The sequence below is a fragment of the Amblyomma mixtum genome, chromosome 10 (genome assembly GCF_055824585.1).
Source record: "Amblyomma mixtum isolate Tamu chromosome 10, ASM5582458v1, whole genome shotgun sequence".
NCBI lineage: Eukaryota > Metazoa > Arthropoda > Arachnida > Ixodida > Ixodidae > Amblyomma > Amblyomma mixtum.
In genome coordinates this window covers 66,255,901-66,273,070 of record NC_143021.1, presented here as the reverse complement: position 1 = coordinate 66,273,070, position 17,170 = coordinate 66,255,901, and the positions used below count along the sequence as shown (strand labels likewise).

General features: G+C 46.6%; 1 protein-coding gene and 1 long non-coding RNA gene across 2 annotated transcripts; one reads left to right on the top strand and one right to left on the bottom strand.

Annotated features, from left to right (window-relative positions):
- Nucleotides 1–100: 100 nt before the first annotated feature.
- LOC149326006 (uncharacterized) lies at nt 101–2,285 on the bottom strand. Its single transcript, XM_089563700.1, has one exon. The coding sequence runs from the start codon at nt 2,283–2,285 to the stop codon at nt 132–134; it is 2,154 nt and encodes a 717-aa protein (XP_089419826.1). The 3' UTR covers nt 101–131.
- Nucleotides 2,286–13,446: 11,161 nt separating this feature from the next.
- Nucleotides 13,447–14,682, top strand: LOC149326005 (uncharacterized). Its single transcript, XR_016286181.1, has 2 exons — nt 13,447–13,934; nt 14,539–14,682. It is a non-coding gene; the product is annotated as an uncharacterized LOC149326005 (long non-coding RNA).
- The last annotated feature ends 2,488 nt before the right edge of the window (nt 14,683–17,170 follow it).

The following is a 17,170-nucleotide window of genomic DNA, read 5'->3' as shown; positions in this document are numbered from 1 at the left end:
TGGACACTCAAGCCTGGCCGACGGCACGAAAAAAAGCCAAAGAAAAAATGTCAAGAACGCACATGCACACAAAAGACACATCCACCCAAACAAGAGCACAGTGGTCATATCCAACGTCTTGCAATCCGTTATTAAACCACATCACTCAGTTTCAGGTACTGCACTACGGAGCGCCAGCAGTGCACATTAAGTTGATCAAGTTGTGTGCTGCCATCGCCAGCCTCGCAGAGAACCGTCGCGCGCACAACACCAGCATAGATCATGTAGTTGTCGTGCAGATGGCACCTTGCCTTCTTCACGTCCATGGACACCTGGAGCTCGGATTTTCCAGAGATGGACGCCAGGTGCTCCTGTAGCGAAGCGGTGCCGCACAGTTCGTCGAAGGCAGTTGCCCAGGGATGTTTGGCCGAAGGTGCAGGCCTTGCGTCAGAGCTCATCACGAATCTCGCTGCCTTGTTGAGCAGGCCCCGGTTCTGCTCATTAGCATCGTCGATGCCTGCACAATTCCACACCACGTCATTCCAGTCAGAGCACCTTACACTGACCCTCGACAGGAAGACATTCCTGGCGATCATCTCTTGAAGCACGGCAAGAACATCGCCAGATATGTTGCCGGCCGTGCTCTCGATGCGCAGCTCAACCAAGCTTCCCTTGAATAGGCCAATCAGGACCGACAGCAACTGAGCAGTCTTCAAGGTCAGTCGCGAGGTTACCAACGTAAATTTACTTAGGCGGGCGTTGCATGCGAGGGCAGGAAAGATCTTGCATATTGGTGGGGCCGTCAGCTCACTCTCGTAGTAAACCCTATGCACGTCTAAGTGAAAGCTCCGTAGGCATCCGCATGCCTTCAGTGCCGCACAGAGCGCAGTGGTGAGAGCTCCTTGTGTCGGGTCATCATGGCCAGTGGCGCCGCCTTCGTATTCGACGTGCAGTGAACGCAGTGAGTGATTCGAGGCCAACGAGGCATACACGGAGCACAGGTCGTTGACGGCATACCCTTGATGGCAGATCTTCACCTTTGCAGCGCATCCGAGGGCCTGTGCCAGGGTTTCAGACACCAACGAGGGATGGTGTACAAACAGGCAAAGTTGGACGCGGCCAGCACACTTCAGTCTAAGCAGCTCAAAAGTAGAATTTTTCTCCTGTACAATTCGTGATGTGCTGCTGATCTGCGGCAGAACGAGGCTCTTCAAGTTGGTGTTTAAAGGAACTGCCGCGCACAACTCGCTGACAGTTCTTTCTTCAATGGAACAGTTGTGCAAACCGAGGTACTTCAAAGTGCAGTTCGCCGATAATGCCTCCGCAATACATGTAGCACTTCTGCTACCAAAGCTGCAATTTAGTAGCGACAGTGTTTGAAGTGATTGATGGCCAATCAAAAACGTTGCCAATGCCTCTCCCACTGTGTCACTAATTGATGTCTCTTCCAGAGTTAGGTGCTGAAGTGATTTAATGCCTTCTAACGCACCAAATAGACTTCTCAAACAGTAAAGACACCTTCGCCCTCCATTTAAGTGCTGGCAGCCCATACCTGCTTCGCACAGACCCTTCAAGGAGAGCTTCTGCAGAAGCCTGCTGCTCCTGAAGGCCCCTGCAAGGGCGTCGCAGGCTGAATACACTTGGCTGTCCTGGAAGGCCACGTTCTCTAGCCGTTCACACGCGACTAGGGCAAGGAGCAGGGTGCTTGCTGATTCCCGAGACAGAAGGTTGCCGATCAGCTTGACGCTGCAGAGAGTCTGCCAGTTTCCCCTCAGCACATCAGCCACCTTGGGAGCGATGTCGTCGCTGACGCAAATGTTGGTGAGCTCAAGCTCACGCAGGCACTTTGGAGGGCCAAAGGCTTGGAGAAATCTGGAATCAGGCGGAAAGCTCAAGCTGGCATGAAGCACAACGCTTTGCAGGCTATTCGCCTGTCCAACGACGGCAGACGAGACGAAAGGGAGCCGGTCAATGTGTGCTGTGTCGTGCACTCGGACCTCGCGGATGCACGGGTGTTTTCTAGGAAGCCAGGCGATGAGGAAGGCGCCATCGTTTTCGTTGCCGGAGCTCTGGCATCGCGCCCACTGGTAAACTCGGTCTTCGCAAGAGCGCAGGCAGAGCTTGCCCGGTTCGACCTCGGTCAACGCAAGCCTTGTCGCCCTCAACGCCCTGTTCCACGAGGCTCTGTCTTCGACGAGCCAGCATCCACCGAGGTCGTCTGCGCCGCAGGGGCGGTTGCTGCCAAGCCCGCGTAGCAGATGTCCCAGTCTCCATTGCCAAGGGTAGTAGCTGCCTGCACCGTCCATGCTAGTATCGACTCGCCCGAAAAAATTCAGTCGGTGCAGGTATATTCTGTGAAGCAGGTATGTCTTCCACAGCGGCCTAAGCTAAGCGTTGGTACTCACAAAGCGTGCTAGGCCATTCTCGGAACACGAGCAGTTCTTCTCTTTGCCAGGATCTCCGGATCTTCAGATGCGGCCGTTGGGATTTAACTGGTAGCTGACTACGTGATTATTCCTGGGGGCGTGCTCCGAGGCCGCAGCAATCGAATTCTGCCGAGGGAACGAAGCTCGAACACGGCAGCGCGCGAGAGCCTCCAGCGCGAGCTTGCTACGCCTTCGTCTTCTTCTTACCAAATGGCCCCATCTATTGTCACTCCTGATCCCGAATGCCACGCTTGGTTGTCCTGGGGGCTGAAGCAGCAATAATACTAAAATATGCTCTTATTTGCCTGTGAGGGATACCGACAAACAGCTAAGCCATGTTAGAGTTTAAGGTATGACGCCACTTTTTTCAATTTTTTTTTAAATTTTGATCGTTAAATTTTTATTTCACATTTACCTTATAAAGCACCATTTTATATGATATTCAAAAGCACAAAAGAGTGGAAAAAGCCATGCTGGCATTTATTATTCACAAAAAATTGCCCAAACATGGCTGTTATGCAAACATTCATAACTGGTGAATGAAGAGCAGGAATTACAAACTTTTCGGCACAGCGTTAGCCAACTAACCATACTGTGCAACCAACTAGGATTTTTGCCATCTGATAATTAAGAAAAAAGTTATAGCAAAAATGCTAAAGGAAACATAAAAATGTCATTTTTGCCTACATTCCACGACATAAAACATGATTATATCAAAACTCACGATTCGATTTCATTTATCCTAGTTCATTGCACAGGCTAGTAACAAAGGAACGAGCCTGCAAAGTTTAATTGAAAATTATTTATGCATTTGGAAGTTATCACTGTTTGCGCAACACGAAATTGCGAAAAATAAAGTTTTGAGAAAAACAAGATTAAAGTTTTTCAATCCTTGTAGAAACAAGATCATCATGCCCTAGGAAGTTAAAATCCTCCAGGTTCATAGCTAGGGCCCTCCTTAGCTGACACGAGCTCTCTTTTGGCATTTGTTGCTGCCCGTCTTTTCTTGCGATGATGTTTTCCCTTGCCCGTTGATTGACGCTGGGCCTTCGTCACACGGTAATGGTCACTGGTGCAACATGCTACGAGAGTGTCGTGGCCAGATTCGATGCCTGCTTCCCTCAAAATATCTGCTGTACTTCTGCTGCCATCATTGAAGGACGAATCCGGTAGCATTCAAAGCGATAGTATGAAGCATGTGTGAAGTGCGTGCAAAGTAAACAACTGAGACGCTTGTAACGTCTTGCATCCCTCTTGTGGAAATTTAAAGCAATGTTTTAAAAAAAGGAAGCCTTACAAATTGCCTTTGAATAATCTTTACATATCAGACTAAAACAAAACAGGAAAATTTTCAGTATACGCCGCTGATTATCGCTGAGTTATCATTTTCTGTTACCAAACCATATCAGTTTCGGTTTCAGAACTGTACACCACCTGTTCGAAAGTTGGCTATAACTTTTGAACAAATTAAGATACGGACATTATTCATGCTGCAAAACATTTTCGAATGTTTTGGGATTCCCGAAATATAAAAAAAGAAAAAAATGTCATTTTCACAAAAAAAAAACGATTTTTCAAAGGTGGCGTCATACCTTAAGCTCCTGAGTATTAATGTTTGGCTCCTCAGTGTACTTAGCGGTTGCTAAGGCTCACTACTCTTAATTAATAATTGGAGGGACATGGAGGAGACCTTCGCCCTGCAGTGAATGCCCAGTCAAAAAAAAAAAAAAAACATTGGAACCAACATTGGTGTTCCAATTGGACGGTCCAAATGGACTATCCAATTGGACCGTTTGGGTTTCCAATTGGTGAGCCCAATTGATCTTACCCATTGCATCCAATTGGTCCGCCAAACTGCACCCAATTTATCCAATGAATGTTTGCATGTTTGACGAAAAAGGTAGAACTAATATGGTACTTACAATAAGAGCTATCAGCAGCTTAGCCTAATAAATTGTACTCATGCCGCCGTAACCGCTGAGCCACCCCGCCGCGGTGGCTCAGCGGTTACGGCGCTCGGCTGCTGACCCGAAAGACGCGGGTTCGATCCCGGCCGCGGCGGCTGAATTTCTTGAAGGCGAAATTCTAGAGGCCCGTGTGCTGTGCGATGTCAGTGCACGTTAAAGAACCCCAGGTGGTCGAAATTTCCGGAGCCCTTCACTACGGCGTCTCTCATAGCCTCAGTCGCTTTGGGACGTAAAACCCCAATAAACAAACAAACATAATCACCTACACCACCACTGGAGCTGAAATTAAATTAAATAACTGCGCTCAGTGGGCAAGCACCACCGGCCCCAGCATGAGAGCCTAATAAATTGGGTATATAAGTTGGAGCAGAAGTGTGTTCTCTGGATGTACATATTGAGCTAATGTATATGTGCAGTGTTGCTTGTGTGTATATGTGTCTGTTGGCTTTGATTTCCATAAAAACATGTTAATTTCAATTCCCTAGAAAAATGTTGATTGGCACTACCCAGTCAAAAAAAGCCATTGGGACCAATTGGTTTTCAGACACCATTGGAACCAATTGGCTCAAAATCCAACTGGAACCAATTGGTCTTTCCAATTGGTTTCTAGCCAATTGGTTCCAATGGTGCCCAAAAATCAACTGGTTCCAATTGGAAATCTCAATGGTTTTTTTGACTGGGCGTATTAAGGCTAATGATGATCATGATAGCTATTAATCATATCCAATTATCGTAGCCCAGAATTTCAAGCTGATTTTCGTAGGCACTGCAGTGCAAGGAATTCTGGCATCAACACGCTGCACATATAGAAATCACGCTCCTGATTAGCGCACGCAAGGCACCCTGCGCCCGCCGTAGAACGGCGACATCTATACAAACGGGAAAATTACACGAGGAACTTTAGCGGCTAAAGTGGTGAAAGGCGAAAGAAAGCCTGAAAGCTGCATTCTGCTACGCGATTGTTCAATGCACATTTTGTTGGTGCATTCATTAACTGCCAATTAATGACGCATAAGCTTCGCCTTTAGGAGTGGAACGCGACAGCGTGTTGTAGCGCTGCCACGGAGTCCAAGGAACTCCACCACCCGTTCGGCGCGATGCGTTGCCCTTTGAACGCAACGCTTTTTGAGGAAAGGAAATGGGGCTGTAATTCTCTATCATCTCGGTGGACACCTGAGCCGCACCGTACAGGAAGGGAGGAAGTGTGAGTGAAAGAAGAAAATGAAAATTGTATTTGAGGAAAGGAAATTACGCATTAACTGTCTCACATATCTCAGTAGACACTAGTCGAAAATTGTATTTGGGGAAAGGAAGTTGCGCAGTAACTGTCTCACATATTTCGGTGGACACTCGTCAAAATTCGCGCGCGGTGACGTCACGACACCGCCAATCTGAATCGCGGACAAAGACGCCTTGCTCGCTGGTAAATTGGTTTTTGAGCAAAGGAAATGTATCTGTCTCTCATATCTCGGTGGACACCTAAACCTCGCCGTAACGGGAAGGGAGGAAGATGGGAGTGAACGAAGACACCGTATTCTCTAGACGCACCTTTGTTCATTCCAAACCATCGAGCTGGCCTGGCGGAGTGGTAGCGTGCTCGACTCGCACTCCGGAGACCGGGGTTCGATTCCCAAGCTCGGCCAATTTCTTACTCTGTTTTATTTATTTATCTGGTCTGACTAGAAAGGTTAATGAGACTAATTGGTTAAGTAAGCAATTAACTAAACTAAGTCAAACTTACTTGAAGCATCACTATACGATCCCTTTAATTAATTGCATGGTTAGTAGCCAAAGTACTATTGGCCCCGTTTGAAATTCGCGCACTGTGACGTCACGACCGTTTCGACCAATTGAAAAGCGTCAGTGCACGTTAAAAAACCCCAGGTGGTCGAAATTTCCCATAAACCCCATAAACCAACCAAACCAACCAACCAAAAGCGTGACATTTCTGTCGACAGCTCCTGCTTACAACGATGGGCGCATTTGTTTTTCAGTCCCGGACTGTCCGGGACTACTTGCGGACTCGAGTCCGGTATTTGTTTTTCTCGGGCAGCCCGAAAGCTCCGCCTACCTGCCTGCATCGCCATAGCAACGCGTTCGTTTTTAGCCTATGGCAGTCCGCGGGCTGCTTGGGGCTGCTGAGAAGGCAGCAGACGATAGCTGCGGGCCGCGCTGATTTTAGTTTCGATACCTGGGCGCCGCCATGTTTGTTTTACTCGAGCGCCGCCTACCGCCGACGCCATCTTGGACTGATAATTTGCAGCCGGTGGGCTGCAGACGAAGCAGCGTGCGATCTCTGAAAGTGTCATTCGCCCGTTTTATTCTTGCCAAGCCTAGAAATTTTGGGTGGGCGTTCTCCTCGTGTCCATCCTCGTTTGTGCTATGCCATTAGCTCCTGCAATAACCAACTGGGAGCAAGCGACGCAGCGAACGATCAGCATCGGTGAGTGCCATGCTCGCAGTTCACGCGTGCTTTTTTGTCGCCGGTTGCCTGTAGGGCGAATGCGGCACGGTGTTGCATGTTAGAAAAAACGAAAGCAAAATGTGTTGAAACACAAGATCGCAGGAGAGCAATGAATATCTAGTTTTTCGTGGAGCGCAGTTTTTCATGAACGCTCTCGCTGCCTGCTTGGACATTGCGAGTGTGACAGTTTAGATGCTGAGCTTGCGACAGAGTACCCCGTTTACAAACTGAACATTTTGGAAACAGCGAGTACATGACCGAAACGAATCCACTTCTGATGATTAGAATGTTTGTTTGCGGAGATACACGCGATGAAATTCAAATTCGGCCCCTCCTGCCGCTTGCGTAGGGCCGTTCGTACTACGAGCGATACAAGCCAGTTGACTGAAAGCGATTCGCATTCACGCCTTCTCCGCTCCCGCCAGTACTCACTGGTGCACAAATACCAGAAAATGTGCAATTACACGATCTAATAGGTTGGTACGCTAATGGAACGCTATTACCACTTACACTGATAGGCAGAATCGCCGCACCTGTGTTGAGAATTCCAATCTCAATCGGGCCGGGGCACTGCTCAAGTCGCTGCGTTTGTTGTATCTCTGGCACGGTTATGCATAGTGTGGATTTTTTTTACAGTGCATTCGATGCGATTTCAGTCGAATAATTTATTACAATGCGTGGCAGAGTTTACCGTCCTGTGCATGCCGTGTATTTTTTCATCTTACGTTGCCATGGCTGCATTTTTCCTCACTTTGCAGTTGGGTAAAAGTTCATGTCGCCGCTTCTATTCATGCCATGCTGTGCAAATTAAATTAGTATTTTTGCACTAACGACATGTTTATTTTTTTCAGGTGGCGATCCCCACACCCTCCCGATATTGACGATCATGTGGGGCGGCGAAACGAAGTGGCCAAATTTGTGAAGTCCTCACATAGTGTACTGCTGAATTAAAAGAACTTTGCCAAGGCCGTCCAAATACTTGATCTCTTAAAATTATGCACAGATTACAGTTTCGTAACCCAGGCGCTGCGCTTCGTTCCGCGCCCGATATTAGGCACAGGCAGAGGGTTTGTTTCTGTCTGCATTTCGTTCACAAAGTGCGCTAACGTTTAAGCTTTTTGTTGGCGCAAGTATTTTTTGTTCAACTACGCCCACTGCCAATGCAACTCGGGACCGGCGGAAAAGCGCTCAAGAAATGGACACCGCAGACGTGCTGAGACCTTCTCATAACATGGTGCACGTAAATACTGGGGGCGTTAGCTTTTTTCTACTTTCGTCGACTATTTCCGCAACCGACAATAAAACAATGATGTCTAGAAGACGTTGGTGTTTCGTACAACATTGCTGCTTTTGTTGTACAGACGCAAACACGCGCTTGACCGGTAGCTAAGCAGCCGCGGACGTTGCTCCGCGCGCCGGATTATCAGCCCAGGGGAGGACGGCAACAGTGGGGTGTCGCGCAGCGCACGTGTTTGAGAGTATTTCTCCCTCTCCTGCCCGCTCCTCGTAAAATGGGTAGTAGACTCCGTGTGCATTTTGAGTATTTTTCGTGTTCCTGGAGGTCGATATCATGCGTTAAACCTTCACATGAGCTCCGCAGCTGCTCTCTGAGCCATCGCAATACTTTTTGTTCTTGCATCTTCGTTTATTTTCTTGAAATCCACCGCACACGGACGCGCGTTCGAAGCTGCGAGCGCGTATTGTTTGCTCGTGTCGTCAAGAGGTTCTCGTTCGCTTGTTTTGCGACATGCTGTCTGTACGCTTACCTGAAAGCATCGCAGGTGAACCACTCGTATACTGGAGCAGCTATAGAGCTTGTTGTCAACATTTTTGCGAAGGCTTTCGTCTATCTGCCGATCCGCAACGAGTTGGGCTACTTTGTGCGAACTTCGCCGCAAGCAGTAGCGGCGAGCATACCTCCGAAGCTGAGTTCTGTAATGCACCTACGCTAAGCTGACAGTACAGTCTTTAAGGTATGACGCCACCTTTGAAAAATCGTTTTTTTGCAAAAATGACATTTTTTCTTTTTATATTTCGCGAATCCCCAAACATTCAAAAATATTTTGCAGCAAGAATAATGTTCGTATCTTATTTTTTTCAAAAGATATAGCCAACTTTCGAACAGGTGGTGAACAGTTCTGAAACCGAAACTGATGTGGTTTGGTAACAGAAAACGATAACTCAGCTTTAATCAGCGGCGTATTTTGAAAATTTTCTGTTTTGTTTTAGTCTGATATGTAAAAGATTATTCAAAGGGAATTTGTAATGCTTCTTTTTTTTTAAAACATAGCTTGAAATTTCCGCAAGGGGGATGCAAGACTCTACAAGTATGGATATATAAGTGTCTCAGTTGTTTACTTTGCGCGCACTTGACGCAATCGCTTTGAATGCTACCGGATTCGTCCTTCAATGATGGCAGCAGAAGTACAGCAGATATTTTGAGGGAAGCAGGCATCGAATCTGGCCACCACACTCTCGTAGCATGTTGCACCAGTGACCATTACCGTGTGATGAAGGCCCAGCGTCAATCAACGGGCGAGACAAAACATCTCGGCAAGAAAAGACGGGCAGCAACAAATGCCAAAAGAGAGCTCGTGTCAGCTAAGGAGGGCCCTAGCTATGAACCTGGAGGATTTTAACTTTCTAGGGCATGATGATGTGTTTCTACAAGGACTGAAAAACTTTATTCTTGTTTTTCTCAAAACTTTATTTCTGGCACTTTCGTGTTGCGCAAACAGTGATAACTTCCAAATGAATACATATTTTTCAATGAAACTTTGCACGCTACTTCCTTTGTTACTAGCCTGTGCAATGAACTAGGATAAATGAAATCGAATGGAGAGTTTTGATATAATCATGTTTTATGTCAAGGAAGGTAGGCAAAAATGGCATATTTTTTTGTTTTCTTTAGCATTTTTGCTATAACTTTTTTCTCAACTATCGAATGGCAAAGATCCTAGTTGGTTGCACAGTATGGTTAGTGGGCTAACTCTGTGCTGAAAAGTTTACAATTCCTGCTCTTCATTCACTAGTTATGAGTGTTTGCATAACAGCCATGTTTGGGCAATTTTTTGTGAATTATAATTGCCAGCATGACTTTTTTCACTCTTATTTGCTTTTGAATATCATATAAAGTGGTGCTTTATAAGGTAAATGTGAAATAAAAATTTAGTGGTCAAAATTTAAAAAAATTTTGAAAAAGGTGGCCTCACACCTTAAATCGACTCAGTATCATGATCGAGCGCACGGCGTTGCTTCGGCGTCGTGGTGTCCGTGGCTTGCGTCGTCTGCTAGCAGATGACAGCGTCCTTGTACGGTAACCGATCGGGAGCCCGGCTCTGGCGCCGCGTTCGAAAGCATGGCAAGTAGGTCATGTGACCATGACGTTGTTTCCTGTCAGAGCGGAAGCCGAGACCTGTCAGCAAGTAGTCCGGGACTGGAAAAACAAATGCGGCCGATGAGGTACCGCCTTAATATTCCCATGCCTATAAACATGTTAAGCAAAATCTACCCCACGCAGTACGACAGCGAGTGGTGTGTTGACAAACCAACCCTATACCAATATACCACATGGGCTTGCCAGAAAATAGACGAGCTAGCCATAATAGAAAACGCGAGTGCGGAACAGTGGGAGAGGATGCTATCCAGCGACATCCTGAAAGTCCAATAGGGCTAGTAAGGCGTGCACGCAGGGCAGCTACCCTCAACGGAGCCCTGGACTAGGGGAACACACCCTCCCTGCAAACCACAAATCTCCCAGAGCTGTCCAGATTAAGTATGAACGTCTATGTACCGAGGCAAAATCTCTCAGACGTCTCTCCTAGAGGTTAACACGTTTTGGCGGGCTAGTTGGTTAAGCATCTTGAATAAACAGCGCGAACGAAGACGAGCACAAAAGACAAGAAAATGGACGACACAGCGCTGTGTCGTCCATTTTCTTGTCTTTTGTGCTCGTCTTCGTTCGCGCTGTTTATTCAAGTCTCCTAGAGGGCCAAATGGGAGGAACTGGGGACCAACTGGGTAAGTGGTTCCATTTGTGGGTCAAGTGGGAAGCAAAAATTCCCAATTGAGGGCCATCTGGGCAGAACTAGTCGTGGGTAAAAACCAAATGCGAAGTTTTTTCACGACTTGGAGGGACGATGAGAAGGAAATAAATGCAGATGTGGCTCAGCAGTCATTAGGCGCAGAAATGAACGTACTGTGAAATTAGATTGAAGCTCGCTTACCGGCGAATATCAGTCCGATAGCACTGTGTGCATTAGCTGCATGCGAAAATGCCGGTAGGCGCTCTCCTGGCTAATAACGCCACTTTCCTCAAAACTCTGCAACGCGAGTTTAGAATGGGTCGCACTGCAGCGAACATATCTTGTGCCCGCGTTAATAGCAATTGCTATTTTTTCCTTCTTATTAAGCCCGCTATCTTTCTATCTCCAGCCCGTTGTGACAAAGACGTTTCGGGCAGGGTAACATTATAATTATTTATTTATAACTGCCCAACCACTGAAACGAACTTCTAGACACCGTGATTACCGAGACACGCCGTGACTGCTGCGGACCGGCGGCGGTTCGGAAACCGCGGTCTGTCAACGCCGCCATCGCGTTGACGTTCGTATCGTATTTTATCAAGAATAGCGCGCGAACTGCGCATGGCGACTACAGCTGTGAAAAAAAAGTAATATGTTACAATTTAGAAATTATTGACTTACTTTTTGTGCAACAGCAAGCAGACTACTAAGTATAAAAAAGAGACGATACAAACATGCGTCAGTTTCGCACACTCCGCATGATGGTCAGCCGTAGCGGTAGTGGTTGAGCGCACGGCGTGAGCGATTTCTCATCGTGTTCCGTGGGAACGTTGTGTTTGAAGAACCTCGACATAGAATTAATTATTCGCTTATTATTGCTGGCAAGATTGTTCAACAGTTCTTTCCTCAATTGATGGAGCTGAAGGAAGACAGTTTGCTTGCTTTTACTACTCGGCGAAGTGGACCCGTCAGTACGAATTAGGACTACAAGTCGTTTTCACCGGCTGGAATCGTGATCTTTCGCGTACTCAGTCTCAGTTCACTCATTGAAGTGTATTTTATGCTATTTTTGCGTTCGTAATGAAAAAATTCTAACGCATTTATCGGCACTATATATTTTTACGCTCACTCGTTTGGCTGTTTTGCCAAATTCGCTGTGTATTGAAACAAAGACTGGTGATGTATGCAACTGGCCTCTACTGCCGGAATGTGGGCATGCGTTCGGATGGTGTGCCGAAGTGCGTGTGCAAGTACACTCCGCTCAGCACGACGCCTTTTAGTGCCGCAACGGCAAGGGCGCTTCATAGTCTTGCGTCGGTAAAAATGGCGTAAATTACTGGGCTTGTTTGTTGTGGTTGCTGTGCTATTCTCTTGTCAAAGAAAGCATAGTTGTTCACTTTTGTGAGCAACTATGCTTTCTTTTGCAGCAACCCTGACTTATTGGGCTCGGCACAAGAGTATTGATGTCACCGCACCTGTAAACCTGATGATTATGCTCAACGAGAAGATTCAAGATTCAGTGAAAGGGCCGAGCGCAATAAAGCATTGACGCACTCAAAAGTCCTCTGCAGTGTTTTGGGCTCCCGTAATGGCCATGTACTCGCTTACTCAACTGTATTTGAGCTAGCTGGAGTGCAATTGGACGTCCCGACGACTCCATAGGGATGTCTGTGGCTGGGATGCAGAAGGTCTCCGTAGGATATCCGTATTCGTGCATCCGCTGGACGTACGGACAGTGTCCACTTTTGTATATCCGCATGAGAGACGAGGTGGACGTCCGAAGGATGTAAGGTCGAGTATTTTCCCAGGCCATGAGTATGGACGTTTTTTATTTCACAGAAAATTCGAGTCTTTCGTGTATGTATACTGTTTTATTTGCATCAGTTGGAGGGTTTGACGCGAAGACGTTTGTAAATTGGTACGATTCCACTCCACGTCGTGGTTGACACATTCGAGCCGATGCGGGCAGTCTGAAAGGGACGAGTAAATGATTTGGTTGAAGCAAACATTTTTCAGTACCAACAGGTTCTGTGCGGACTCACACGAAGATTTTGTGCCGTCCGGCACGAGAAGGCCCGCAGGCCGGCGATGGCGGAGTGGTCACGTGACCAAATATGGCGGCGCCCATGCTAGCGCGCTGTAAAGCGTGTAGTGTAACGCCAGTAAGCTGCGCTGTCGCCCACAACTCCCATTCATCCGGACGCGCCCGACCCCGATTCGTCTAGCAGTGTTCTTTTTTCAAAAGAAAAGCTGTCGAACCTCCGACGAAGCGCTCGTATCTAAATTGAGCCGCAACTGGTGTTTGCCAAGACGCTGCGAGCCGTCGGCGTACGATGCAGTGGTGGTTCTGACATTTTTATGGCCTAGCTATTACCAGGGCCGGATGAAGGAAAATGGGGGCCGTGGGCTAATGCGAATGTAGGCCCCCTCTCCAGTACTGGAATATATATCCCATGCTTCATTGTAATTTCACCTAATTAAAAAGAACGAAGTGCGATCATTGGGATTCATGCAACAGTAACGCAGTAATTAGTTTTACAGCGCACATAACACAATGCGACTGAACCACTCCTACCTGCAGTGCAAGAGCCGCCAACGAGCTAAATTTATCTAAGAGGAGAAGCAGGTGTTGCAGAATTTTGCAAGAACTCAATGACTAGTTTTATATTTATAAAACTTCTCCAAATTAGAGGAGTTGCGCGACATGTCCACTGTTTTGCTAGCTAAACTTGCCATTGAAACCATTCGTAAGCATCAAAACCAATGATCAAAACTCCCGTGCATTCTGCTATCACCATCATCATAGATGTCAGTTCGCGGTCAGACCAATCCAATCCATCAGTACGGCTCCGTAGCGCTGTTGTTGATATGTCGCGTAGTGTTGTCGCGCAGATCTTTATAGCTCTGTTATTATAAAATGTGGCTTTGTTCGGTCTGTGGACGAAAGTTGTATGTAACTTAAGCAATTCGAAAGATACGGGAAGCGCCTGAAGCTCTTCTGGAACACCGGAATCCCGTACTGCGTCGACCTTGGTGTAAAGAAGGCTTAGTGCACATGTGATTGCCTACGAAGGTATGTATCAGTACACTTCTTGGAACTTGCTTCCAGGACAATGCAGCATGCTCATATAACATTCGTTCACAGGACAGTGGGAGCAGTAAGCGCGAGGAGATGGCTTCCACAAGTGCGTGCTGTTCTCACACTTTCGGGAGCATCACACAGCTGCGGGAGCCCTCAACTCGCGCGGCTAATTCCCACTCCTCTTCAAAGTTGCGGGACAGAGTATTTTCGCATCTTGTTAATTTTTAAGGTATCGCTAGGTTCACTGTGCCTATATAAAGAGTGACAACACGCGAAAGGCAGACCATAGAAAGCACGTGTAGTTCGCAGTGGTTCGCAACGGAAGCTTTGCGGCTTTCTGTGCACAGTCGCGTACTGTGCTGCGCAGGTTAGTGCCCTAAGGCCCATGAGAATAAATAAAGAACAGATACATAGTCAAATATGGTGTGGAAAAGTGAGAGCCTTATACTTATTGAGGTGTTTGTTAAAGTGCATTGTCTGTTATAATTGCAGCATTAAACACTTCTATTAATTGGTTCCAATGTTTTTACTTGGGCTGCTGCATTGTGCCATTTGTTTCACATGACTGATGTTTGCCGCGTTCTTTTTATTTCAGAAATCCTGTGGGTGGGAAGATTACGGATGTGTGTCCCATGCTTGCCACATTTGAAGAGTCCCATTTAAGAAATTTTCCGAATATAACCCATTGCTCTGCTGATGTATCATCAACCAAAATAAAATATGCGTGCTATGCATCAAATTGTTTTTGGTTTTATTGCATCGGGCGGAGTGAAAAAAGCACGCATGCACCATATATGCGAATATCCGAGAAAGATCCGCCAATGGACGTACTCAACTGGACGTCCGTCGGCCGGCGAACCGTATACCTTTGGCCACCTTTCGGACGGCCGACGGACGTCTACCGGCTGTTTGCGGATGTTCAGCGGACGTACAGAACATCCGAAACAGACCTCTGTCGGCCGTCTTAAGGATATCAGTGGTTGCTTGGGAACCTGCAGGTAAATTAATTTTTTCCTCGTGAACAAACAAGAATATGGCCTAGCTGGTGTTGGTACATGGTTAAAATACCACGCTGCTTGAAGGACGCAAGGGTGCACACACTGAGGCTAGGACGAACGACATGGTGTTTATCTGAACATATATTGTGACCTCACCTCTGAAAAATTTTGGCGCACGCTTCCATGGGGCTCTTTCGAATTTGAAATCAAATGGTACTCTAACCCGAAAACGAGATCGCAACCACATTTAATGATTACTTTAAATCTGTTTCCACTGAACGTGATGACACTTGGCCTGTTTTTGAAACATGTTTACCTCCAGTGTCGGACCTTGTCATATCAGTAAGCAAGGCACACTCAAAATTCTCCTGGAACTCAACATAAGGAAGTGCCCCGGGCCTGACGAAATACCCAGCACATTCGTACACAGGTATGCGGAATGGGTACCTATACATGATATTTTCCAGGCTTTTAAATGACGGCCAGGTTCAAAATCGTATTAAAATGTCACATTCACAGCTGTCAAGATATATGAACAAAGCTCTATATGTTTAGGAAGGATCACAGAGTTAATATGCAAGGATGCTGCTAGTGAAGCATAAAGAGAGTTTGGATTGTTTAGTGATATGACCGTAAGACGTTAATTTTTTTCTTGACACTTGTCGCCGAGCAGCACTTTCCCCATGCTGGAGCTACTTTTAAAAGCCTGAAGAACGAGCTCCCAAGTTTCAGTGACCGGGCACGACATTCCCTAAACGTTTCAAACTCAAAGGTCTTCTTAAAATTTCAGGTTGTTTGGTGTATGCCTGTCTTGGAAGAAAGAAAACCGCGATAAAAGGGCTAAAAGGAGTACGACGCCTCATTTTTGGGTGCATGTTTTCTTCTTTGTAACGACGCGTGGATACGTGGATTTGTAAGTCAGATAATGTTGTTTCGGTTTTGGTTTCAGCAGCCGCGAACGATGGCTGCGACGTCAAAGTTGCGTCGGTCACGCGAGGCATGAAGAAGCTGCGATATAATCGCTGCTCCGCCGCTTTAATACACTGCAGCGCTAAAGCCAGCCTGCCTTAAGGGCCGGAATGACAATGAATTAAGCAGTGATTATATCGCAGTCTTCTCATAACTTTAGCGTCACAGAACTGTTGAAACCGAAACCAAAGCAGCATGAGAGAAAAATTTCATTATAGGTATCATTTAGCGGCCGTAAGCGAATGTCACATGAGAATCCATGTATAATGTCCTTACGCATCAGTGCAAAGAAGAAGACATGTCACCAAAATTAGGTGTCTATACTCCCTTAAGGGAAAACTTCTTTCTTTCAAAAAGGATTTAGAAGGTACTTTCGAACACTAAAGCGCTAGCTTTCGCACATTTGTTCCTTTTTGTGCATTTTTCACCCATTCTCTCTCGCGCGCGTGACAAATTCGTTAAAGTGAGGCCCTAAAAGCTCTAAAAGCAAAAACCCGCATCAGAATATGTCATATGAGTTAGAATGGCTCACAGATATTTGGAGTTGGCTAGCCTTGTTCATTTTTAAACTTGGGAAAAAAAAACCACCTAGGCGCAAATGATTTCACGACACAAAAAGAGACGAGGAGACAACGGACAGGCGCCAAGTTTCAAGATGGAAAACCAACTAGCCCGTCAACATGCCTTACTAGCCTTGGTCAGTTTGCCGGAAATCAATTTTCTGCAGCTGAGACTTAGAAATGAATTTTTAAAAATAACTTATTATTTTTTTATTTTGTGGGCAATGGTGTCAGTTTAGCAGCCCTCTCCTCGTTAACATGCCAAGATAGAAATATAATGGTAAGGTCAGGCAGCAGCTTGTTTGAATAAAGCGATATCGTTTTTAAGTGAATGCGCATCTCATGCCGTTTGCCGACGCGCCTTTAACGTGCTCCGATAAAACTGGTGTTATAATGCAACTAAAGCATCTTCTTCAAATAATATGAAAAGGGCAGAGGCGAAAACCGCGTTTTTCTTTCTCAAATTCACTTTTTTCATGCGTGCGAGTCTCCGCCTGCCGACGCTCCTCATGCAGGGAGGCAGCAGACGACGCGCGTGAACTAACCCGATCGTTTGGGCTACCTCCACACCCCGGTGCTCTTCGCAAACTGACCCTGTCTAAAAACGTTGGTGGCGACTCATGGAGGAAGGTGGCAACTCGTCTTTTGAGTGTTTAGTAGATCGTATATACACCATTTTACGAGGAGCGGGCAGGAGAGG

Coding starts and splice junctions, on each gene's coding strand:
- LOC149326006 (XM_089563700.1), bottom strand. CDS start 2,285: ATGGACGGTGCAGGCAGCTACTACCCTTGGCAATGGAGACTGGGACAT.